This window comes from Poecilia latipinna, unplaced genomic scaffold, assembly GCF_001443285.1.
Source record: "Poecilia latipinna isolate Pla-1442-1.1 unplaced genomic scaffold, P_latipinna-1.0 Scaffold665, whole genome shotgun sequence".
NCBI classification, from domain to species: domain Eukaryota; kingdom Metazoa; phylum Chordata; class Actinopteri; order Cyprinodontiformes; family Poeciliidae; genus Poecilia; species Poecilia latipinna.
In genome coordinates, this window is record NW_015113281.1 from 208,131 (window position 1) to 235,806 (window position 27,676).

The following is a 27,676-nucleotide window of genomic DNA, read 5'->3' on the forward strand; positions in this document are numbered from 1 at the left end:
TTTCCTACAAAAACAATTTAAAAAAATAATACAAAAAAAAAAAGAAAAGGGAGCAAACAAAAAAAAAAAAAAAAAAAAAAAAAGAACAGTGTTAACTGGATCACAGACCTCAGTGCCTGTTTTTCAGTGTCTGATTCTGGTTCCATTACCAGCAGAGAATTACACCGTACCCCTGAGATACACCTGTATGTGTGTGAGATGGAGCAATTCTTTTATCAGCGAGCGAAACCCTCCTTGATCTTAACACAGTATCGCATTACCAATATCCTCAGTGGCCAGATTAATCAGATGCCGCATGTAGCTTTCTTTTTTGTAACCATTGAGAGCATAAAAAATGCAAAATATGTCTGCAAATAATTCTGGGGGCCGGTCTCCTCAATGCACTCAGATTCTGATTATACCACATACCTGAATAACAGGTCATCCAGCATTTTTCTACTTCACTCCGCTCCAAAATATTCTAGTTTATGCTACCCCGTCATCAAGAAACAACCTAGATACTCTAATCCCCCTTAACTGCATCCATGAAGGTCACAGTCAGACGAAGCGAGAAAGAACCCTTGAGGATCAAAGTACCCACTTATTCAAAGCTTGTAGTTGGAGTCGGTGTAGGTTTCTTAAACCTCTCGGTGTTCAAATCGACATAAAGGGATTAAATCTTGCAGTTGGCTGATTAGGCAAATCCTTTCAGCCATAGGTAGCTGACAATAAACACATGCACAACTAATATTATGCAATATCTGTGTTGTCTGAATAAAAACAAGTATGTTGTCAAGAGTGTTTACACTTTTTACTCACAAGTATTATGCAGTTTTACTGTTGTTTTTTTGTACAATTGAATAGAAGAAACAGAATTTTATTTTTAATGATTTTTATGTCAAACTTTTATACAGTGCTCTGAGAAATTAGATATTGGCTTAAAGTTGTTGATTCTTAATAAACTCTTTGGAGATTTTAAGTATGGTTTATATAACTTATTTCTATCTTTAGAATATCTGCATATCTGAGAGAAGACGACATCATTTCTGGTTGAAACATAACAGTATCTTGTGACTGCAGATCGACATCATGGGTTTAGTCGTTCAGCACAATGAAGCCCTTCACAATATTGAGAGCTGACCTCAATATACAGAATTGATTTGACATACTTGGCTGAAGAGTTTAAAACTATACAGGGGTTTGTAATCTATTTGATTACAGTCCTGTTATCCTCGGTTTTGATTCACAAGCAGGGTCAGTAAAACTCTACTTTGGTATGATGGCTAATGTTTTCATACAGTTTTAAGCCTGTTTTTTAAATTTAATTCAATGCCTAAAGCTCCAATCAGAAGTTTACTTTGGTGTTTGGTGTTTTGTTCCAGGATGGGATAATTATGTGACATAAACTTGCAGTGATACACAATAAAAATTAAGCTCCACAAGCTTGAATTTGTTATGGATTTTCTTCTGTCCACTTATGACTCAAAAGTACATGCATGCCCACTAATGCTTGGAAAAATGCTCTTGAACAAGATGCACTTGGTTTGTTCTGTTGGTAGCCATCAATATAGTTCTAGTAGAGTTCTGGCTGGGCATGTGACCACTCTGGTCAGCAGAAATGGTTTAGTTCATTTTAGTGGTTTGTTTCCGTGCATTGACTCAGCTTTTAAGCACAGTCAATAAATTTGTAATAGGGCAAATGTTGGGAATTCATAGAGTTCATTCCAGGACCTTAATCTTGATCTGCTTTCTCCATTTCTACACCAGTTGTGTGTTTTGGGGTTGCTGTGGTTCAATAGTCAGAGCGGTCCTCTGGCAAATGGAAGGCTGTGACTTTGATTGCAGCTTTGATTTGCGGACAAAAACAATAAACTTTAAAAAAGCCTTCCGGGTTGCAGTATAACGGTGTTAATAATATAAGAGTATGTGTGGATGGATGTATGATCAATCTAAATTACAGTAACTTTAGAGTGTAAGTACTTTGGTTGGTTTGATATGGCTTAAATATATGTATATGTAATTTCAGTCCATTTATTAGTTTCTGCTTGGACAAACCAGGTGTGTCTGATTTTTAACCAGGTGACCAAAACAGTCACCCAAAAACCACCAATTATAAAATTATATTCACTCTCGTATGCATTTTAAAATTTCTAGAACTATAAGAGGTAGCAGTGCTGTTTCATTGGTCATGTCCATTTAAAAAACATCAACAATATTTGCTAAATGATGTCAAAAGCTACGATTGTTTGGCCAAATAAAGAAAGGGCAACTTGGCTGTTATCACTTTCCAAAATAACATTCAGAAGCCAGAAGTTTCTCGTTAATCCACAGTGAACGATTAAACTAAAACCCAAATTGTGACTTCTAATTCCCCAAAACAGTGTGACTTGTTTAAACCTCTTGCAACCTTTTGTCATATTTGCAAGCAAATTCTGTGGTTCTGATCTGGTGCTGGCCCACTCAAAATGAATTTGTAATGATCCACCCACAGGGCTCAGTGAGCTTGAATGTGGAAGCAGGAGGAGGTTAAAGATGCATTTTAAACCGGCAGATTTTGAGAAGGAGGTGAAGCAGAAAGCAGAAAATATAACTTTCCGTGCTAAACTGGGGAAAGGAAGTATTTTATATTGACAAATATTATTCAGCAAAGAAACCAGTGAGGAAGAAGACAAGGTAGTGAAGGGAGAAGCTTCTTCTTTTCTATCACTAGGGTTTCTGAAAACCTTATTAGCACCTTAGTTTGAAAAGACCACTGCAAAGACTCTTGAAGTTTGTAGCAGCAGCGAAGAGACCAGTAAATATGAAGTTCCTGTCTGCATTAATGAAAAGACGTGTCAGGCATTTTTTACCCAGACTGGATTTTACCCAGACTATGGTTTCATGATGCCTTGGAAGCTCGACTGCCAGATTTGACCAGTTTTTCTTTTATCCTCCCACTGATTCTGTGGTTGTATTTGGGATCCGTTTCTCTGTCCCTTCCAGTCAAAACACTGAGGTCAATGGCAGGACTACCATAGCTGAAACTGACACTTTGACCTTTTAAAAAGACGTTATTATTGCATACTCTTCCCTCAATGTTGCATCTCATAGCAGACGGGGGTCAACACAAACATGTAATGCTGCAGAATGAACCGGTTGTAAAAGACAATTTGCAGTTTGTATTCTCCTGCTCTATCAAGCAAAATTTAACCATCTTTCATCCCCCTGTGTTTTTTTTCTTCTTTGTCTTTTGTAGATGTTGGAGCCTAAGGTGGATGCCTCTTCTTGTGAGCTGGGTGGCGTAGAAGGAGACAGGGAAAGTGTGGGCCTCCACATGCCGACGCACAGCCCTGAAGGTGAGGACAGCAGCCTGTATCCCTCCAGCCCCTCAGAGCCTGCGACGCTCGGAAGTCCTCATCCCTCAGAGCCACTCACACCTTTGGATGAAGTCTACATGCCCCTCGGAGGTCTGTTGGGATCAGGGGACCGACATAAGGTGCCTCCCACACCACCTCCTTCCACAGAAGGCGAAGACTCAAAGAGCATAGACGGGCACGAGATGGACATATGGAAAGAGAGTAAAGATGTAGAGAAGACAGCGGAAGAAGAAGAGGAGGAGGAGGAGGAGGGGAACAACAAAAGGAGTCAGGAAGGGGAGAAAGATGAAGATGCAGAGGAAGAAGATGGATATGAAGAAGAGGCCAACTTAAACCTCATTGTGTCAAACACAGACGAAGACAATGTCTCCGAGCCTCCTGACACAAATGCCCCACCTTCCTCCTCATCCTCCTCATTTGTCATCCCCGAGCTGCGTCTCGATCGCTCCTTCAGCGCCGACGCCCTCTCCTCCCCCAACACAGACGAAGAAGAATACGACGAGGATGAGGAGGAAGAGTCAGAGGAGGACGACGAAGACGACAGCGATGACGCTTACTTACAGCGAACTGACAGCAAGCGCCGGAGCATGGTGGAGGGAGCCACGTGTGAGAAGCACGGCGGAGGGCGGCTCAGCGTGCAAAACTCCCTGCGGCGGCGCACGCACAGCGAAGGCAGCCTCCTGCAGGAACCCCGCACGCCTTGCTTCACCTCTGACAATGCCATCAACTGTCTGGAGGCTGGGGGTGTGCACCCGAAGGGTGGCTGGACGCTTCCTTCACCCAAAACCTTGAAGAAGGAGCTGATGAAGAACGGGGGCTCCATGCACCAGCTGTGCATGCTTTTCTCTGGGAGGAAGGTGAGCAAGTTGAGTCTGAATGAGATTACCACAAAACAAATATAAACCCCAGCAACACATGCATACACTAAGGCTGGTTTATATTATTTTTTATATGATTTTTATCTGTTTTATTAAAAGTGTTACTTTCCTTTTGCTACATTTCCTTGACACATTATACAGCCTGCTGTCTGTGTAAAAAGGATGACATCAAGTGGCGAACATGAGAAAGTACACAAGAGGAATCTTATGATGCTTTCAAATTTCTACCAAACATATTCATAGTGTAGCACAACAAGCAAAAGCATTCATACCCAATCACAAACTTGCATGCTTTTGGAGAATTTTATGTGATAGACCAACACAAAGCAGGGCATAGATGTGAAGTGGGGAGATTTAGTGTGTAGCTTTCTGCATTTTCCTTTTTACCAATAATAACCTGTACTGTCAGCATGAGTTGTCAGTTTTTCCATAAACTCTGACTAGCTTTCTCGTCCCTACAGAAGAAGAGCAACTCAACACCATCGCGATGCCACTAACAATGTTTCATTATAGAAATTGTCTTTTTAGAGCCATGTGCAGTGCTAATTTTCTACCACACATGGGCTAAAAAATGTGTGCAGATCAATCCACATCTATGTGCTTGCTGTGTCCCCTAAGTTGGGGAGGAATGCAAATGCTACATCTTAGGGATTTCTCTCAACACTGGTTTTGGTCAGACCGCATTTCACTAAAAATGCATGACTATTTGTCGTTGTGTCAGTAGGTTTCCAATGGGTCGTCCAGAGCTACCATGGATGTCTCCTTACCCAGATTGTTAGATTATGGGAACTCTTCTCATCTCTGCCACTCCTCTCCCACCCATGTCTTGGTAGCTTTGCTGTAGGTGCCATCTTCTTTCCATTTCTGATTAGAGATTGAGCAGTTCCCCATGAGATTTGCAAAGATAGCTTTGATGATACAATGTAAATACTAACATTTTCCGATATGCAATTAAAGTTAAATGTACTTATCTTATCCAAAACAAGTGTGTAAAGTTTTAAGCTCAATATTTATACCCACTTTTTACCATTAAGCTTTATCTTCAACACTCTCTGACACATTAACACAAGCACAATTAAAGACTGGATTTTAATAAAATGCATAAAACAATATACTAAATCAAGCAATTCCAACTGATGACAAGTTGTTTGTGTTTGCATACACATACAACCACAATTATGATTGTAATTAGTGATGTGTAGCAGTAATTCTCTTTTGCTGGTAGCAGTTCCCAAAGTTGACCAGCAGAGGGGAGCATCGCATCCCTATCGACCAGCAGCGCTGTGCTGTTTTCATCAGTTGTGCAGAAATTAAACTGAAACATCCTTCTTCCCATGGCTCACTTGTTAGCTGAAAAGTGTTTTGACACACACTTTTACATTTCTCTCGCATTTACTGTAGCGCACACAAATCGTCTTGCAGACAGAGAGAACGTACACACACGAAGAGAGTTGACAAACGAAGAACGAATGGAAGTAAGATCAGGAGGACAATCACATCAAGATTCTGTTGACATTCGCCGGACTTAATGACAAACTTGTTACAGAGGTAATCAAGAGCACATTTTATCGTCAAACAAAATCACAAGTGCTGCTCCTCCTTATCTGCTTCTCCCTCCATCAGTCTGTCAGCACACTCGACAGCCTTAAATGGCTGTGAGTGCACTCTGCAGCAGAGGAATGCAGCAGACGGAGCTGGAGCCTGTTTGTCTTGGCAGATTCAAGGGTAATTTTACTACCTATTGGCGTCATGGACACATTTCCTTTGAGGGGTTTGTTTCCACTATTTGGAAGAATCCTTAAACCCTCCACCAGCACTTTTAATTTTGTAAACATTGCAACATTTTGAGAAGCAGAATAGGTTGTGGATTTCTGTTCATCCCCAGAGGACAAGAAGTTTATTATTTCACCTTTGGACTGATTTGTTCAGAAATTAAATTTGTGCTTCAACATGGACTTTAATCTCGTTGGCTTTAAGTATTATACTGGTTCAAAAGACTTAAAGACAGATGACCTTTAAAATAAACTATTTGCAACATATAGTACTAATAATGTAACTATTCTGACGATTATGGCCAGATGCTTGCACATAATCTAACCTCCAATAAAAATCTGTTGTTTTGAAAGATTCTTTGGAATGAGTTTCAAGAGTTATTTTGGTTTTTATAGCTAGTCAGTTTCACCTTTTCTTTTTACCATTCAAAGGACTTTGTTTGACTTTGGTTTCAGATTGAGTGCAGTTCCTTTCATCACTAAATAATCAAAATTGTCTCATTGATTTACTTTGTGTTCAACCTGACGCATTTGGCTCGTAACTTTAATATGGGGGAATCATGGCTATTCTGAGAATTGCAGAGGAACCTGCGATAATTGCTTTGGTGTCCCACCACTTCACTATCTGAAGCTCTTTGTGTCACCTCTGTTTTCTCCTGCCAGGCAGTGTTTACTTGGCCCTTAATCGGCACCAGCTCTGCTCCTGTCTTTCTTTCCGCTCTGCACTTTTTCCTCTCACTGGATTTTTTTCCCCCTATGGGCTATCAACAACGCAAGTAGAGCCAACGACATTCAAGGAGACGCTGAGGAATAAATTGTCCCCTTAGCCAACTCAGAATATTTGTTAGATAATGTTTTAACGGCGCTGCTGCCAGGGAAAGAAGGACAAATCAGGTCAGAATTTTCTAAACCCAATGTAAGCTCAAAATATGTCTTCCACGTCTATACACTCAAGTTTTTGCTCATTTTTCTTTGCAAAAAGGTCGAGCTCCATCTGGCTGGATGTGGAGTGTCAGTGATCATTAGGAGTAAAGTCTCACACACAATTTGATTTAGATCTGAACTTTGATTAGGTCATCCTTGCAAATGGATATGCCTGTGATGCTAACCATTGTTTCTCTGGCTGCATGAGGAAAAGATTTTACCCCATTCTGTAGCCTGTTGCTACAAGAGATTTTCTTGTGATACCTCCTATTTAGTCCCTCTTCCTAATGACGCAGTTTCCCTGTCACTTCTGAAAAAAACATCTACACAGCACGATGACACCATCACCATATTCCACTGCGGGGAGGGTGCATGCATGGCGATGTGTATTATTATTTGGATCAGTTACACAGGCAGCTGTGCTTACTAATTGACGACTTATGGTTGTACTCGGGTGCATTTTTTGTAATTTGTTTTAGGTCATATGCACATCACACTTTTCAGATTCTTGTTTGTAAATTAGTTTGGAAACCATTTATAATTTTTCTTTCACTTTCACAATTATTTACTACTTCCTGTTGTCTATCACATGTATTAAAATTTGGGGTTACAATCTGATAAAATGTGGCAAAGTTCAACGGGTGTGGATGCTTTTGCAAGCTACTCTAAACTACCACCTTGAGTTCATTTCCATTTTAAATTCACTCTGAAAAGTCATGCTTTATATTGCTTGATGAGAAAACATAGTGCTTGTTTGGTCTATTTACTGTGTTTTTCACAAGCCAAATATTTTGCTCATGAGGTCATAATGCCTGTTTGAAGATGGAGTAAATATCAGCGCTCTTTACAGCAGTTTGCAGGAAACAATTTTAATATGTTTACGGATGCTTGGATTCTCAGGATGTGCCGATCATAAGCTGAGTCAGGCAGGGTGAGATGGAAATCGGTTGGAATATGTTCAGAGTAAAAACAGAGTTTGGTGAAAGTATTGTCAGACTCAGTTGCTTAAAACTGAATTAATATAAGGTTCAACCTTCGTCCTTGCACGATAAACTGAGTGAATAGCTCCCAATTGTAAAATTTGTTGAGAATTTCACAAATGCTCGACTTTTTGATTGCACAAGCAACACTTATTGCTGTGTTTTATTTTTGTTGCAGGCATCCCTTCTCCTTTTTGTAATTGTAATTTAGATTTAAATGTATTTTTACATAATAAAAGGGAACTTTTTTGTGCATCAACAGCTTAAAGATGCTGTGCACATAATTTGTTTTGAAAAGAGACTACTAGCCAATACAAAGAGCTACAACTAAAGAATAAAATGAAAACTGCGTTGGTAGTTAGTTCATGAAGCTTTAGGAAAAATCGAGAAGCAGTATTATTTATGCAATTTTTAAGTGACCTGGTTTTCAATTAGTAGTTAAATGTGCCTTAAGAAGCAAGGTTTGGTTATAGGTAGTTTGGCTCACTAATGATATCAATCTTCACACATAGTAGAGGCTGGGTAATGCCAAAGCATTAAAAAAGGTCAGTCAGTTGCACCCAACACATTTTCTGTGACTTATCTGTCAATTCAATATTTCAATTGGAAGCTGACGACAAATTCCATCTGGTCCATTTCTTTAGAATTGGCTTAAATTCAAGTTTTAATTCAAGTTTTAAGTTTTTCAGTGGAATCTGGACTGCATTATTATTCATTCTCAAGATCACCCTCATCCCAGTGACCATTTTAATTACTTTCCACCAAATGACACACATATTAATCCTTTGACATGCAGGTTTGGGTTAAATGCCTTGCCCAGTAGAGGAATGAAACTGAATTAACTTATTAGTTTGTTAATTTGATCTGGGTATGTTATGGAGGTACCTAATAAAAATGTAACTTTGGTCGTGTAATGTGCCAAAACTACTACTCACCTATTTACCTCGAGTAAAATCCAAATTCAAAGACATCTATCCAAAAGAAGGAGGAGAAAAAAAAAACAGAACAATACACGCTCTTGCAAATAGAAGTTTTATTGGTATTTTGTTTGGGCTCAGGTGAATGATTAATTTTTGTACTAACTTGTTTGGCTTTTGTGCAGTAGTCAAATACTAATAAAAAAGGCATGAGCAACGTCTGGATCATGCATCACTTTAGAACACAAACATACGTGAAAGCCGAGTACACGGAAAAGAGCTCAGAACATCGTGTTTGGAATAATGTACCTTGAGAGAAGAGGTTGCCTTCTGTCACTATGACCTCTTCTAAACACCAAATTGCGATAAGCAGAATAAACACTCACGGGAACCTAAACATAGTATTTTCGGCTCGATTCCAAAAATCTTCACGTTGGTTCTATCACGTCATCTGTTGGTGCCTGTGCTTCTCGCTGAGCAGACCCTTCCAGGACAAACTTATTAATCAGCTCTCTCCATTCCCCAAGCTCCAATACTCATAATTGTCTAATTTTAGCTAAATGGTTGCAGTACGAACTTGTGCCAGTACTTGTTGATATCAGTTTAGAAACTCATACCTCACATTGGCCTGGGCATGTGATCAAATCTAAAAATATATATATATTTTTTTTACTGACTGAACTAGTCAAGAGGTTGAAGGAAAATCAAACGAAACACCAGCGAGTTATTTTGAAATGTTTTGCAGATGTTTGAGGCTAATCGATCCCACAAATAGATGGACCTTTCTGAGTTGACATGATGAATTAGTTGATATTATTGCAGGGAAATATGTTGTGTGTGTTAATTAACTTGGTTGGGACAAAAGGTCTTGAGAGGTCAGATTTTTGCAGAAGGCAGCCGGATTGGATACATCCAGAGAAAATGCTAACTGACTAGCAAGTAAATATTTACCGTAGGGACCCGGCAAATGTTCAGAGCAGGAAATGTAACATCTACTCACCAAAAGAGCTGTAGACAACACATATCCCTGACTGTACTAAATGTAATGTTTTTGGTTTACATGTAAATCACTATTTTTAGTGATGCACATACAAATAGTGAAGGCACATTTTTGGAGGGCAGTGCTGTAACAGAAGAGGTCCAGAAGAGATGAAGTAGTCAGACAGACCTTCACCATTCAGGCAGGAATGTGCATCAGAATGCCGTGAAATCAAAGATTATAAATCTGTAAGTGAACTGTTTATTAGCAGAAGGTTTCTTTACAGATTTCTATTGCTTTTGAGCCACGTTCTCTTTTTTTTTGGTTTTTATCTGGACGCTGAAAAGGAAGGAGGAAGATTGTTATAGCTCTACCTATATGCATTGACACTTTACATACATTATATTGAATGACAATTAATTTTAAAATGCATGAAAGTTATTTCACCCTTTGTAGCTGTCATACTGATTGCTGTTTTGGTTTCCTTTTTCCAACCTTTGCTTGAGCTCTGTCATATATCATCATAACACACAAATGCAGAAGCTACCAATTGTTTCCCTTTTTATATGGCTTATATCAGCCATGTATAAAGTTGACTTTTCATTCACATAATAAGATTTTAAGATATCTACACTTCATACATACAAGGCATGTCACTTAATAGCTGGGTTCCTAGTTGCTTCCACTTTCTTATACCACTGAGAGTTGAACAAAGGAAATCTTAGAAATGAGGTCTCTTTCACTTTTTATAATACAGCATAGAACTGTAGAATCTAAAGCAGCAAGCAAGTGCTAGTCACTAATGTGCCAAAAGATGTAGTTACTCCCTCTTTCCCCCCCTTAACTTGGATACGAAGGACAACTTCACACAGCCAAGTTCACATTTTACCATTTTACATCCTCCTATTGTTCCACCCAGATTTCTGTTCCAGCTCCTGCTTCAGCTGCATCTGTTTTCTCTAATGCTTGCAGCTGGACATGTTTTGTTTTTTTTGTCACCAAAATTACCTCTAGCTTTTCCCAGCTTTCAGCTGTCTGGCGCAGCATGTGTAACACAAACAATTTTGATTTTGGAAAATGTGAAATTATTTTCCCTGGCTCTGATTTATATAAATATGCATCTATATGTGTGTAGGGCAGTTTTAAATGTGCAATCCTTCATTTAAACATGGCCAACCTGTGTCGGCACACAGAGAGATGTTGTTTATGATTTTTTTATGAATGATTTTTTTTTTTTTTTTTAGATTATCTCTACAAACTGTGTTTTAGAATTAGATGCATGTGCAGGCTCTGATTTACAAATATTTATCACAGACAAATAGCTTTGCACGTGCAGCATGTGAGCTCACTTTCTCTAACAAATCACCACAAGCTGCAGCTTGTGCTTTAATTACTATCATTTATCTGATGTAATTGCTCAGTCGTTTGTGATTAATTTACTGTTATTGGCTCGTTACCTTTGTAAGCTGGATTTGAGGAGGTGTGGGAATGTACTGCACTTTTCCCATTTACTGTATCCTCCATTTTGGTGCACCACAATGTCAATTAGCAATACTAGTGTACTTTGAAATCCATCCAAGAGTAAAACGCGGTCCAGGTTGTGTCGTAATTGAAAAGAGAAGCACGGCAGTGAAATTTCGGACTGAACATTCAAATGTTCTTGGCTGAGGCGCTGTAACAATACCCAAACTATTATGGAAAACTTGACATTTTCTAACAGTGCTGACATTTAAAAAATTGGCAGTCGAACAGCAGCTGGATTTTTATTCTTCTTGCATGAATAATAGAATAGAATAGAAATGCTGGAAAAGGACAACCTTGGCAAGTATTAAACACAAAGGTTTAATAGTTTTAGTTATTTTGACTCTGAAAAATAATACAGCCAAGAATTATACACATTCATCATTTCAGGAGTTCAGTCAATCAGTTTTATACCCTCCGTCCCAAATATGGGTCTTGAAACAATTAAAAACACCAACATATGCTCTGCGGCCCTCAGCTTCTCTTTCAGACTATTCCACAGACGGGGGCCGTAATACTGGAAAGAAGTCTCTCTCTGTCGTAAGTGTGTGTTCTGACTCTTAGACCTGTTAATAGTCCAGTACCAGAGGACCTTTGGGTCCGCAGGGATTCGTAAGTTAATAGCAGCTCTGCAAGATGAGATGGTGCAAGACCATTAAGACATTTAAAAACCCACTAACGGAATCTAAAAAATCAATCCTGAGACGTACAGGGAGCCACTGCAACAATTTCAAAACAGGTGTAATATGAGCCCGCCACTTAGTCTTGGTTAGCAAATGAGCAGCAGAGTTTTGTAACAACTGAAGGCTGGACAGATTTTTCGTAGGTAGACCAAAAAGCAGGGCATTACAGAACTCTAAACGACTAGAAATAAAAGCATAAAAGCTTTAAAGTCCCGGTGCTTGAAGAGGGTGAACTCCGGCTATGTGTTTTAGATCATAAAATCCTGTTTGGACTTAATGTTGGAAATGTGGAATGAAAGTAAGCCAAGAGTCAAGAAGAACATCTACTTTGCAGTAGTAGTAGTACTTCCAGTAGTTTCCGTTTCCTCAGTGACCTTTGTATTGTACGTGCTGAAGTCGTCAGGCGAAGGACTGTCGACGGTGCCACTGGCACAAAAAAGTACTCTCTTGACGTGCAGCAAATCCGAGAAATGACGCAGATGTGTTTTCAGCGCTTGTTGCCATAGCGGTGTTGTTGACTGACTCAGCAAATGGTAACATAAATGTTGATGCAGTAGATGGTTCTTTACATATACATATGCACACTAAGACTAAATGTTTAAAGATGTGTGATGCACTCGTCGCAGTAAACATGCGCTTTAGCAACTACACATGACATATCTTAATGCGCAAGAAAATACCATCACAACACGATTTGGCTTTGCAGATGCACTGAGTGTCTAGAAAGTGACGCAGTTAAAACAGTTTCTGAATTTATGTTGCTAATAATGTCTGCAAGGAAAATCAACTGATTGCAGTTATAAAATACGAAGTTTACATATTTTATAGCTGTAACATTAATCACGATTATCATGATTTTAAAGAGATACAACTACCAAATAATCTTACTTTTTATAAATTTCTGATTTTGTAAAGCTCTGAGATGCCGATATACTTTCTGCATAAAATAAACAAACTCTAAGTTAAACTTTAATTTAGGAAAATACTATAGCTTTTATGTTAGATTTTTAAATTATTCATTACATTTTAAGAAGCTTTAAGAAACATCTCTCCCATGATTAAGCATTCCTTGTGTACTTCAAATTTCACTATTATTTCAAAAAGATCTGAATTTGAGTTACAATTAGCAGAGTTAGTGGTTGGCACAAGTATTAATACTAACTGTTCATAGACTCTTCAATTATAAATCTTTCTGTAGGTACCACTGTTGCGGCTCAGGGATGGTGCATTTACAGATTGGTTTCAATTTCCGACCGGCTGATCACTTTTCACTGCCGATCATGCAGAAAACCATTGGATTTAGATCAACAATCTTTCCAAGCTCAGATCTCAGAAACTAAAGACTGCAATATAATTTTATAAAGTTGCTTCTACAATATCCAGCATTGTTTCTTCCGAAGGCGACACTTTGAAGGGACTACTTGGAGATTTTGTCTGAGGGCCTTGATGTTCTCAAATAAAAAAAAGAGGCTCATACAGTAAGGTAGCAAGAACTTGTTGAGCTTCGTCTGAGTGTAGCCTAATAGGCCTGCATCAGCACATAACTCTACATGTTTGAACTATGGACACATGTAAGTGTTTGGCAGAAACTGGACACAGAAATGCACTCTCACTTACACATCCCAGGAGGCCAGAGTTGGAGCGAACAGCGCCCGTGTGTTGATGAGAGCACACTTTCTGTCCTCTCAAGATGCGATCAAACAATCCTGAAGGTAGAGACATGCAAATAAAAGTTTGTCAGGCCGGAACAGCCCTTTCCTGCCTCCCTCCCAGGAAATCAGAACAGACTGTTGCTCATGTAATCGCACACTGTTATGAATCTAACATCAAAGCATATCCCTTTTGTTTTAAAATGTTTTTGTAGTATATTTTAAAGCCTGACGTTTTTCTTCGCTGAAGTTGCTCATAAAGGTCAACGACTTGTTTCTACTCTATCGGATTTGTTCTGTAGCAGTAATACAACGTTTTGCAACTTAAACTGAAGTGGCATTGTTAAAACAACGTACGACTAAAGCTTTCAAGGATGTTTGGTATTGCATAACCAACTTGATCGGAATTGAAACTTGTTCTAACGTCATCTGTCACAGCATTAATTAGATCCAGCTGCTAAGACTTTAATGTTATGCTTTGGTATTTGAAAGGTAACTCTAACTCTTTATCCACTTTCAAATTGGAATGCTTTCCAGCCACTGCAGTTTCCGCATCCTTAAGAGAGCCGGATGTGTAACACCAATCTGATACTATCCCAAAACTTTGTGTATAATCAGTATCTGTTCAAAATATGCGTTGTTGTTAGTTAAGCAAACATTGTATGCATTCCGTTCCTCCTGATTAAAGTATTAGCTTTGCTGTATACCCATGGCAGTGTAGATGCAGACCTCAGGATTATCTGTTTGCAAAATTTGTTTAAGGTGGAACTAATGCTGGAATCCCGGGAATCTGAGGAATCTTTCATGTCTGACTGCAGTTCACTTGTGCACACACATATCATGATTCTTATGTCCAGAATAAAGTTGTTTAGATGACATGTGTTTAAAAAACATAGCTCGGGAAACATTTTGGAAAGTATATTAATGTTGTAAACTCAGAAATTTGTACACATCCACCACTGATGGAATAACGCAGGATGCAGAGGAATAAACACCAAACTCAAGTAGAGATGTTTCAGCTTTTTTTATGTGCTTACAGAGAAAGAAATTAGTTTAAAGTTTGATGTCTTTGTGTAATTTTGCTTTTGCAAACATTGACCCGTGTTCTTGCATCACTTTGCAGAAGTACATTAAAGGTCATCTGCTGGGCAGTAGATGACATTTTAATGGGTACCATTGGTTCTAGGGCTGGATAACCTGACAACTTTTTCTAGAGCAGTTTAGAGAAGTGACGTTGCACCTGCATTGTTCATGAACATCCTGCAGCATGGGAAATACTCTGGCAGGAAACGGCTATCTCCTTGTAGCTGATGAATAAGCAGAGAACAATTTATCGCAAAATACAGACTGTGCTATGTCTCTCTTTTTTTTTTTTTGTATTAAAATCACATCCTGACCCTCACACATAAACAATTCAACTACTGGTTCCGGTAACAATGTGTATTTGGAGCAGATGTCAATCAGTATCGCCTCTAAGTAAAATTTTGGATGTTGCAAACTATTATAGTTACACCTGTTAAGTGAGGGTGTGGTGGGGTTTGATGGCATTTGCTATGGATTATGAATTAATGCATGTGTGCACATTTTCAAGGACATCCGCCCAGGCACGGTTACAAAACAATCATCCATGGGCAGCTAAACGTTTATTTTTCCCTGAAATTTCCTTCCATTTGTAAAGGAAGTTCAACAAAAATATTTCCTGAAACCTTTTGAAACAATGGGGGAAGAAAAAGTAACATGGCACTAGGGCAATTATGTAATCGTGTATGAAAGAAAATATTGAGGCAAAATACTGCAGGAATGTTTTCTTGAGGCTTTTGATATCAAATATCTGTGGGAAAAATGTCAAGCACAAGGAAAACGCTCAAAGGCTCATCTTTAGGAATGCACTTTGCAAATCCATGTGAAAGATTTCAGGATAATTTAATATTGTCTTTTAAGTTGCTGTGTGGTTTTCTTAAGGTCTTTGTATTTATTAGGTGTTTTTCAATATTTTTTTGTTTTATCTGGGTGGGATGAGTTGTCTATGTTTTTTCATTGCTCAGCAAATTCAACCTTGTTATATTATTGAACAAATGTGAAAATTAGGCTGGTCTTTTTACCGGTTGTGCATATTTTCACGGTACCCTACCTCGTGGAGCCATGTGTTTTCTTACATTTACCAAAGCTCTGTTATTTCAGAGTAGTTGAATCTAAAAATATCTATTTTTTTTTCACTGGATGGAAGTAGGGTTTACTTTGGATTTGATTAGTTATTCTCATTTTCAGCAAGATAACAGAATTCAAAACAAAAATATATTTTTCCTCACTACCTTAATTTTTCTCAACTGGTTTAATGTCATGTTCATTGGTTGTGTATAATCTGGTTAGTGGTTATAACTGACTGCATGGAAAGATGATTAATTCAGTTGAATAACAAGAAAAACAGCATCTCTGAATCAATGCTTCTGATTGGCTGGCAGGGTCAATTCTTACAAAATTGGAGGGTAAACTTTGCCTTTTTTAAACCATATATTGTAGATTGATTACAGCAAATAAATTACTCTAACTTTTTGTATTTTTTATAAAAGATCAATCAAATGTTAGATTCCATAAAACAGTAGAAAGGGTTTAATCTGCTTTTCTGTATTTTATGCTTTATGAATTTAACATGTTAAATGCTGAGGCCTGACAGGCTGCTAACATACTGTATGTCTCACACTTACAATCAACACTGTCTGGTAACAGACTGTGACCATGACTCATGTCTTATGCTGTTCCCTGTGAGGTCCAAGGCCTGAAAGTTGTCAAAATCTCTGCTGACAACATGATAGGCTTAAAAAACGGACACAAAGATTGTACTACACATCATTTGTTTTTATCATTTCAAACTCATATCAAGTTTTGTTTATAATTTGACTATCTCCTGGTAAAGATGTGTGAAATTGAAAAAGATTATATCTCCCCCACTGGACACAAGAGGGAAATTTATCTTATTAAAGAAATTTCCCTCTGAATACACAGAGTTTAAGTATCCTGTGTGAGGGAAGTGATTTATAAGTCAAAATTCTAGTTTTAGCTTCTATTTTGTTGTAACATAATAATAACATTAGTCAGCACAACTTTAAATTGCAAGAACCCTCTGCAAGATGACACTGCAACCTGTGGAGACTAAGATGTCCAGAGTTTAATAGTTGATATTTCAGCATTGTCCAGTAACTCAACAACTGACCTTATTTTTTGCTCATGGATAAATCACCTGTTAAACAGATGTCATTACATCAGTGTGAACATAGTGTGGCCCACCAACGCACACATCACACATGGCGGAGCCACACAATGACAGGACATGTAGCACCAAGCCATGGCCTCGCTAAAGGGGGAAGTAGATTGTCTGAGTTCCCGAAACATTGTTCAGACACCAGCTTATAAAAAAAAAAAGAAATACAAACAAAGGAGCTGGGAAATGAAATGAAAGGAAAGAATGAAGCAACCTGAGAGAGCGGGTCGAGTTTAAATGCACACAGACAAGGTCAATTAATGACATTCTAAAGCTAAAACACACTATTAGCACTATTAGAGATGTATGTGTATAATCATTATCACGTTTCTATAAGCAGAAATACCCCAATAGGTTCCAGTGACACCTGTGCATGAAGCCAGTCAAAGTTTTATCTGCAAAACCCATAACACTGTGTCAACATCTGCATGTCTAGTCTCCGGGGGGCCACATCACCCTGTGGTCTTTGGCAAATCCTCTGCTCTCTAGCTGTCTTCATTCAGGCATGTAAAACACACACACGCATACGCGCGCGCGCACACACACATACCAAAGTTATTTTTAGGACAGCCGCTGTGTGGAAAGTCTCTTTTGTGTATTTGGGGCCAGGGTAGGATCAGACTGAGAGATCACATGGAAAGCTTGAAACTTTATAATTCATGTGTGAGCGTGACAGTTTTGAGACTTTTGTTTTTAAATTTAAGACTTTAACGCTGCTACATTCCAGCTTCAGTAAGCTGTGGTGCTGGAAAGTTTGATCACTATTCAAAAGTTTATTTGCACTGTTGCTTAGGTGTAACACAAAATATATCTTTAAGATATAAAAAAAACTAGATAAAGATCTCAAAAAGAAAATAAATAATTATGCTGCTAATTGTTTTATAAGTGAAACAATTCAGTCAACTGGAAAAAAAAGATGACCCCCAACTTTTTAATTTATTGGCACCACATAACTTACCAACTATAGTTTTGAACCAATAAAAATGATTGATGGTGTGTTTGTAATAAACATACCATGACTGAATTATTTCTAAATTGCCAATTTTTTCTGTCATTATATGCAAGAGAAGGTTATAGTACTCTCTTTTTTCCCCTGACCTTCAGATTTTTTACTCTTTGCTCTATAAATCTCAAGAAAACTTCAACCAGGTACTTTCTCTGGCTTAGACTCTTTTTATTTTTTAAACTGATTTATAAGTATACTATTAACTTGTTCATGCCTAGCAATTGGTTATAGAAATATTTTAGCCACCTGTTGAATGTAAAGATGACCACCATATTAGCAATCCTACTTAGCCGATATTACATATTTCTTCATTTAAGAATCTCTACATTAAAACATTTATAATACATCTTTGTTTTTGTCCTCATTAGTGCTGCAACTTTAATGCACTGAAACAATAAAAACAGCAAATGCTATTAAACATTATGCATTTAATAGCACTGTGGAATGAAAAACTAAGTATGCTCTCTGAATTACAGTGTTTACATGAGTAAACATCAGGTTGATCTATGAGTTGCGTGGCCTTCCCCCTCCTTTGTGTGCTTAGCTGTTGTCGGGAGAACCGTGAAGTGGTGAGAGCAGCATGCAAGTGAAGTGGAGGAAGAACTGAAGATGGAGCCACCTGTGGCCCGACGTACGTCAGACGGCCTTTCTAAAAATATCAGATTTACGTAGCCGTTCCCTTGTGTCGTGATTCTATTTCCTGCTAAAAGCTGATACTCATGTAAAGTAGGCAAGTCATATTTTTTTTTTGTAGCCTATAATGATCCCTCTGAGGTATAATGCAATTTATGTGCAGTATATTGCACCTCCACTTCCATAAATAGGTATTAAAAGGAAGATGGAAGTCCACTTTTGTTCTGTATGAAGTTATGGTGATGCAATTTGTGTCTCATTGATATGATACATTCATGTTTCCTGCACGTGTGTAGACAGGAAACATATTTTTATTTTTTATGTATTTGTTGTTCAGTTGTTATTAGAGATTTATTACCACAAAACTGGGTTTTTTATTACCCAATTTTTAGATTGACCTTCAAAATAAAAGTTGTGGGTCAGATTATATAGAAAGTTGCTTCAAAAACCACTCATGTCTTGAAGGAACACCAATCACTACCAAGTAATTGCTGGGTAGTTTTTGGTTCTATGTATCTTATAGAAAAGCAGCTTAACAAGCAATGCAAAACTGTGTTCAATGATGCACACATTCTTCAAAATTCAAAATTACATTAGCAATATTTTTGTTGTTTCTCTTTGGCAATTGGTTTGTCCCAGCTTGGATGCCTTCACTGACAGCTGTTTAGCACCTCTCCAAATGTGCTCAGCAGGTTCCAGATTTGTGTGTGAAACATCTGTGACCGGATCAGAATTCTGTTTATATGGCCTCGCAGATTTCATTTAGCTAGTTGTTTTGTTAAGCACTAACTGACCTGACATGATGACAGATGTCTCCAAAAGGGGCAAAGTCTTTGCCTCTTTTTCAAAAAGGTTTGTGTTTTTGTTTCAGCAAGATGTCAGTCAGACTACCAGCCTTTATTGTGAGCTTTATTCCTCTGACGTGAAGAGTTGGGTGTCACTCAGTGAATTCTTGCAGAAAAAAAAAAGAAGTAGATCATGACTGTTATTTGAAGTGGTTGCAGGTTTTGAAACACTCATTTGTTATGCAAATTGTATAACCACTCTAACACACTGCAGCACTTTTATCTGTGTTGGTAAGACTTTTTTTTTTTTTTATAAATGTGTAGAGATGCACTGATTAAAGATTCACACAGCTGACCTCATATTTTATAGTTCTGACCTGCTGTTAAAAGAATAAAATACCACAAAATATCTCTTCCTCCTTTTTGGACATTTGTAGGAGACACAGAGAGAGAGAGAGAGAGGGGTGAGAGTTACACTGCTCTGTAGTTAAACTTGCATTCAGATCCAATCACAGACACAATAAAAGACTTGATCAATTCAACTTTCTTCCTTTAATATTCAAACGGGGCGAAGTAACTGCTCTGCTATAAGCAGTTTCAGTTTCGTTCTTTTTCAGAAACTGGTGAAAACATCAAGATAAACTAATTAATAGTAAGCTAAGTGAGAAATAATGAGTAAAGGTTTTATTGTGTAAAAGTAGTCTTAAGTATAAACAAGTATATCAACTTTAATACATTAATTCAGCGTAGTTTTTAATTTAAAATCTTTGAAGGGAACTTTGAAGGGAATCAATCATCAGTAATGTCTATAAGTAGCCAATTAAGGGTTTTCATCAAAACCCTTAATCATTTTCAGGTTTACAATGAGACATGAACCAAAGAAACCCAAATCAAGAACAGAGCTATGAAAGGAATGGTTTTTTATGCGTGTTATAGTTTTTGTTACTTCAGATATCCTGAAGTCCTGCATTTCGCTATAACATTGTGAAGCTGATTTATGCAGAGTGATTGATGGGTGTACAATACTGTGAATGTGAAGTCATGAGGCTCAGCATTATTTTTCGAATGCATTAGACCACAATACAATGAGTCCATTCTGACAGTATGCAAACCCTACTAGGTCTACCATCCCACACATGCATTCACAATCAAATGCTAGCAACAGATTGCTTGTGCTGCAGTACACGGTTGCCTCTAAAATTGGGATAATAGACAAATTCCATCTTTTGTTGTGGTTTAGTTGTAACTGTGATGCGTTTAAAAACAATTTAATCAAACTTTAGAAGATGGATATGTTATCTTACAAGAATAAGTCACATTTTCATGATCATTTCATTTTAGGTAAAATAGTATTTATTTTTTGCAACTCTTTGGGTATCAGTGACTTGTTGAAAACAATTGACTGTAAAAAAAATTCTAGACTATAACAGGACTTGGAAATGAAATGGTTTCCAAAAATTACTGAAAGCAGCAGCAGGAAAAGTTTTAAGTTAGGAATGTGGTAAGAATATCTCAAATAATTAAGGGGGTTTTATATTTGTAGTAATCTTTGGTAATAATTGTAGATGTCTTATTGCATTTTTAGGTAAAGTTGTAATTTTTCTTTTTTAAATTCTGCTCCAACTTCAAACAGTTTTAAGGCCAGAAGGAAGACAAAACAGCTTGAGTTACTGAAGGCCTGCCAACATGCTCTCACCATCCTCAAGGTTGGAACACAAATTGGTTCCCATAGAGGTAGAAAATACCAACTATGTGTTAGCAGACATAGCCAGTATCTAGCGCAGATTCAACTGCATGGTCCAGTAATACAATGGCTCATTATTTAGAGTCTCACACACACACACACACACACACACAATGGGGCAGCTTCAGGCCATCAGATTAGTGAGGACTGACCCTTTCCCCACCCTGAAACCACTTCCCTTTTCTTCTTGACCAATCAAAACACCGGCCTGGCAGAAAGTGTAATGTGAAACCAGGGGTCCCAGTTCAACACTTTAAACCTTGGCCACAGCTGGAGGGCCACCAGAAACAACAGCTGTGGTCCTTCACACTCTCTCATTCTCTCTCAGTTTCCTTCCTTTGCTATACATTGTCAATAACCGCCAGCCCCTGGCTTCTCGCATGGTTTAATTGAGCAAGATACAGCCGTGCACCTCTACAGAGCTTTGTGGGATTTACAATGTGGACTACTGCTGTGGGCCAGCCATTTTTGTCGGCTTTGCTGTACGTGTGTCATACTTCATCTATCTCAACTAGACACGCTGTGGATTTACAAGCTTAAAAGCCAACTAAGTTGCATGTAGGAGCTTGTCAAAATATCCAGCAGGAGCCTACCAAGGGCCCCCCATTTCAAGTGTGGACGGTGGATGACGGAGTGTGTCTTCTCTTTCCTCTCCCCTTAGCTGAGCGCCGGATCCCCCTGCAGCTGTGAGGTCAGCCCTAACGGCACAAAGAAGAAGAAGTCCAAGAACCTGTAAGTCCTCTTTTTACAATCCCTGAAGTCAACTTTTATAAAAGTGTCTTAACATATAGGTTATGAGGACAAGACTGGGTACAGCTGTTCAGCAGGGTGGACATAGCTCACAGTTAAGGAATTAGCCTTTAATGCTAAGGAAATTTGAAGTGAGTCTCTTGCAGTTGAAACATCAGCACCTTCTCCAGCATTGTATTAGTTTGGGTGAGAAGAGTTCATTGTACTGTCACTCTGAAAAACATTTTTTAAGCCTAAACTGAATTAAAGACTCTTTTGGACTCATGTAGAAATGTTCACAAACTCTAACAACCTCTTATCAGGTAAATCAGGATTGGTAAATGCATGTTTGTGTCCGACATTCTCAGAGGTGTGAGAAATGTTTGTGTATTTTCTGGTGTGCCAACACCTCTGGGATTTATTTAAACGTATAGACTGTGAAGCAGAGGCTGTCCACAGGCCTGCTAGCTGAGTTTTGTTCTTCCTGTCAGGTTGTTTTTGTGCCGTTTAGTTAAACAGCAGATTAAGCGATTAAAATTCCAGTGCTTTATTTTACACCGGTAGTCTAGACTGTGTTTTTAAACACAGTTTGCAGTATTATAACTTAGTTTAAAAATTTGTTTCAGGGATAAATAAATGACATGTAAAATGTCAGATTTGTTTGTAAAATATTTCATATGTCCATGAGTAATGATTTTGTTAATGTAGATGATAAATGAGTTGAAGTATAGGAAGATGATTTTAATTATAATATAAGGAAATAAATGATGCCAAGTAGAAAAAGAGTATTGTGTTTCATCCTGCGGAAATATGCTGGAAAGTGAGGTATTAATGCCCGACAAGCAGCAGATAAAGATTCATCTTCAAGTTGGCTTCATTGATAAAAATTATAATCAAATCAAAAGCCACAAGTCTTGAGCTGAGTTTCAAAATGATTCCATGGATAGATTACTTCCTTTTAAGGTTTTTAGGTACGAGATGGATCAAACTGCACCTTGCATTCTTCATACACCTTCAGCTTTGTTTTTACATTCTGTCCTATTCACTCACAGCCAACAGCCCGAGACAATACATTTATTTTCACTTACAGTTGCAAAGCTTTTCAAATGTACAGCCCAAAATTTTGTCAATTGTTCTTTACAAGGTAACTCTTGTTTGGTCAGTCTGAATGGAAGGATGCGTAAATGCCAAGTTTTAAGCCTTGCCACAGATTCTCGACTGGATTTTGGTCTGGACTGTGATTGTGATATTATTAAGTTACAATATGGCTCTATTTAATAATAGGGTGATTTATAAAGGCCACTGTTCAGACTAGGTTTTATTTGGGGTATCACAAAATTGGCTTGATGCAAATGTACATCTCACAATTGTGTGTTACTTTTGTTGGTCTATCACATAAAATCCCCCCAAAACACATTTGGCTTTGTGTCTGCAGCACACAGTTCATGAAGGTGCATAAAGACCTTGACTTTGTCGATCTAAACTCAGGAGCAGTAAACACTTATTGACAGAAAATGTCAGGCAGCTTCATGGATCAACAGGAGTGTTAGACTGCATAAACATTATTATCACGGAGCAGCCTATACTTCCTTCCTTGCTGCAGTTCTATATGCTGAACGGTGTTTTTGTTTTTTTTTACAAATATCCAATGAGTTATCCAGGTGCAACAGCCATTAGCTTTAAGGGTTTACTTCTACAATGTTTGACGAGAGGCATCTGCTCTGCACAGTTGCAACTTGAGTGACAGCTGCATAAAGGAGAATAGTTTATCTTTAGTTGATGAAAAGTAAATCCCTCTTCTGTCATCGTGAATCAATAAACTGAGCAATAAACAAAGCTTCTCATGCATAGTGGACTTTGTATGTTAGTACAACTGTCCTTGTGCCCAATGAACTGGCGATGTCTTATTGGGTTTGTGTAATTTTAAAGTTTTATCGAAATATGTTTTTTACATATTTGTGAAAATATGTTTACCGTTACAGGAAAACTGTTTATCCTCCATCATCAATAGACATGATAACTAGCACAAGCATCCACAATAAACTCTGGTGTGGAGAAGTAGCTGTAGCCTAGCAGAGAGCAAGGTGGAGGGTGAGAGCAATGAGGAAAGTCTTAGCAGCATCAGTCACGCTCGTCAGGAAAGAGTGAGATTTTTAGCAAGTATGTAAGAATGATGGTTGTTTAAAAGTTACTTACTGCAGCTTTAAACTGTTTCCTGACATTTTTTTTTCATCTGGCTTGTCTGAAAGCCACCAGTTTTATCTGCTCATTCACAGGAAAGTCACACAAATAAACATGCTCTGGACACAATATCTTTCAGTGTGACTCAGAGGAATACAAATTCAATATCTTGCTGCTATAGATTGAAATCTTAGGCTTCCCAGCCACGCATGAAGGAAATGAAATTATTTCCTCCAGATGTTGAAGGCTGATAGGTAACATACAGAAAGAGCTATGGGAGCCAAGAGATGTACGTCAGTGTGTTGAAGAAATATATCTGCAGCTGCAAAATCTATTAGAGCTATTTATAAGTTCAGACTGTGCTCTCTAACCACTGGCCAAAATCATTTGTGCACTATCTCTATCCACTAAAGATTTTTTCTTATCGCATTTTCACTAATAATTTGCAGCTTGTGGTTTTTGTGCAGGCTTCAAATCCAGTTCACATTGAAAGTCGGCAGCTTAGAATCAGTTTCCAGTGCTGTGCATATGTAAAAAAAAAAAAAAAAAAAAACCTTTCAGAAAGAAGCAAAATTATTTCTTGGATAATGAAAATATCCAAGAGATCTCAGTCGGCTGGTATGGGGCAACTTTAAAATTCATCAAGCCATGGTGAGAACATACCGACTATGACGCAAAGGGAAAAAATGTTTGGTGATGTGCCGGAAGACGTCTGATCCAGAGTAGCTCCAAGTCACAACTTACTGGCCTGTAAGGATCTGCTGCTAACATCGTGGTGTTAGATACTGCAGGGCATCTACGGAGGTCTTGAAGCGCACAAGTCTTGGTCAGCCAGTGTTGTTTTCACAACCTGTGAAGGACCAGCAAGCATCTTAGGAAGTCAATATGTTTTTTGCTCATCTGTGGAAAAATACAAGTGCTCCAACTACTTTAAATGGCTGCTTTTATTTGAAATTGCGTTCATTCTGTTTTTCAAATCAGCTTTTCTCAAAATAACAAATTAATTCAAGCTTAACAGCTGTTTAAAAGTTAAACTACGTGTTTATGAAGGACATTGACATTTTGGATGCAGTTGAATCTGTATTTGTATCAAGTACAAAGATATTTTCTAGATTTTATCTGCTTGTGACTACAACTGCACAATATATAGAATCCCAATCACCACTGCAGCATCAAAATGTGCAAAAATGCAATTTAGGCAAGTGGATAGAATTTCTGAGCATTAGTTTCAATTTTCCAATGTAGTTTTTACTAAGCAAAATGCTAAAACCCACAGAAAAGGATGGGAAAGGGTAAAGAATGTAGTTTAATCACACTCTATACCGTTATATATTCACCAATGATGTTGCAATTTTTTGTTTCACTAACTCTAAAATTCTGAACTATCCCTTTAAAATGTTTTTGAGAGGATTTTTATTATTATTATTATTATTTGGGGTATCAGGAATCATACTAGTCTGATTTCACTTATTTTACAGTCTTATGCAAGCTCACTACCACATCATACTTGCCAACATCCAAATATTTTCCTACTATAAGAGAGATGATATATATTAGAGTCAGCAGGATTAAATGGGCTCTACCACTTGTTTGCTGTACTGGTCAGTGAAACAGATCATTACATTAGTCAAGCTTTGTTGGAGGGACAAACTTTATCTCAGCTTAAAAAAAAACAACAACTCTTCAGACCCCAAGCAGAAGGAATCCATCTCCTGAGCGCTGCCTGTGGATTGGGTGAGCCCAGGGTCCGCCTTCTCCAGACCCCCTGAACTATATAAAGCTCCAGCAGAGCCTCTCGGGGGTGAGAGGAATGTGATTGCCAAACAAATCCCTAGGTCCTGACCACTGCCACTCCTGACATATGCTTATATGCAGCTGTGTTCATGCCAGAGCCAATGTTTCACACCATGGTCGACTTCTCAGAGAAATACCTGGAAAGGTAAGAGCAGGACTGTGGATTTTTCTCTCCAGGTTGATTGAAGAAGGATTTACTTGATGTCCTGCTATCCGGCCGCTCTTAGGGTGGTATGCAGGCTGCTTGACCTCTACTTGGATTTCATTTGACAGTCTCAGTGAGGAAGACGGAGCCCCCTTGAGAGAGAGGTGCTGGAACTATTTTGGAGGAAGCGGCTTTAACTTTAACTCGATGGCTGTCCCTTTTTCCTCTTATAGCTAACCTGGATTTCAGGAAGAGGATTGCTCATGTGGTCTTTGCAGCCAGAACAGTGGCTTTGCTCAGAAGTTGAGTTATTTATAGGGTCTCGATTGACAGAAATTGCCAATGTAGCTGTGCTAATTTGGGGCAGTTTCCTTTTTTTCATTTTCTTTCTAGGAATATGGCGAAGTGATTCTCTTGGCTGCAAAGCACTGTGTACGTTTTTCTTTTTGCTGGGTGTTGTGCTTTGAAATTGTGTATTTTGTAGTAATTTCAGAGCTGTTTGTTGCTAGATCTTTTAAATAGAGACTAACTTGTTTATTTATTGCATAAAGTCAGAGACTTTGTAACACTAAACTTGACCCATTGTACTCCAGCATACACAAACACACAAACAGGCCCACACTCAGTCTTGTTTGTGTGTCATGTCCCGTATTCAGTTCACAAGCACACAGCCTTTGGTCAACAGACCTGAAGTGGGACTGAGAGCATGCTGGGATAATGCTCGCCATTTGCTTTGCTGTATCATCTAAACTATATTACCCATTACCGACAAAGTGGCGTGCGGTGATTAGGCATGGGAAATAAAAAGGAAGGTAGCAGATTTGCTTCCTGCACGCATGTGGTACACTGGGATCTGCATTATGTCTGTCTGCAGCTCTCCCCACGTGCCACCAGAGCCTTTCCCTGTGAGTGCGGCCTACTTTCCGCAGCACCAGGAATAGCCAGAGGGTTGCTATTAGTGCATCTAATGTGAGCCAAGCAAAGAGGGAATACTTAGCGTTGGGTAATTGCAGAGCAAAAGACCTCTTGGTTCTTTGCTCAAGCGTGAGAGCTCTCTCGTAGATGGACACGAGCGGGCAGCGAGGTGGACATGCTGCTAAGAGCTTGTTGAGCAGCGGAGCAGAAATGTCTGGCTGGTTATTGCAGATCAAAGATCATCTTAATTTGATAATTTTTGACAGAGTATGTGTCAGCCTCTTAGCGGATCAAGTTAAGTACAAGAGGTTAGTAGGTATATTAAATCAAATGGAGGGTGATACATGGCTAATAGTGTTAGGACCTGACTGGAGTGGGGTATGTGCAGTGAGGTGGGGGAGGAGGGAGGGAAAGCAACTTAACATGGAGAGGTACTCAAAACTAATAACATGAAAGGAGGAACAGAGAACACTTGAGAAATCAAATTAAAATTACTGACCCAGAGAAAACGGCACGTTGTTGTGCTTTCAGACGTCAAAAATAGCCTCTCCTGCATGTGACTCTATATCAGATTCCCTTTTTCTCCTCTTTTAACTCTATTAAGCCTTGAGCTATTTTTGAAGCTTTTAGAGGAAAAAAAATCCAAATACCATCAGTAACAGCTCCACACATTTGAGAGGTCAAGCTGAAGTGGCTCAATGGATTAGAGACACTTGGGAAAATTCTGAAAAGTAGCAAGTCTACTTATCCTGATCCCCAGGCCTGTGGGGTCATAGTGTCTGGTTATTTGAAAAAAAAAAAAAAAAAAAAAAAAAATATATATATATATATATATATATATATATAT

General features: G+C 38.4%; 1 protein-coding gene across 10 annotated transcripts in view; it reads left to right on the forward strand.

Annotated features, from left to right (window-relative positions):
- Nucleotides 1-27,676, forward strand: part of rgs3a (regulator of G protein signaling 3a) — a 162,728-nt gene that overhangs the window by 125,846 nt on the left and 9,206 nt on the right. For 8 of the 10 annotated variants that reach the window (XM_015044237.1, XM_015044238.1, XM_015044241.1 and 5 more), the window contains 2 exons: nucleotides 3,215-4,192; nucleotides 21,727-21,797. In XM_015044237.1, the coding sequence (XP_014899723.1) occupies nucleotides 3,215-4,192; nucleotides 21,727-21,797 (1,049 nt within the window). Of the gene's footprint in view, nucleotides 1-3,214; nucleotides 4,193-21,478; nucleotides 21,548-21,726; nucleotides 21,798-25,778; nucleotides 25,915-27,676 lie in introns of those variants that run through there. The other 2 variants (XM_015044248.1, XM_015044246.1) reach the window with 2 other exon arrangements.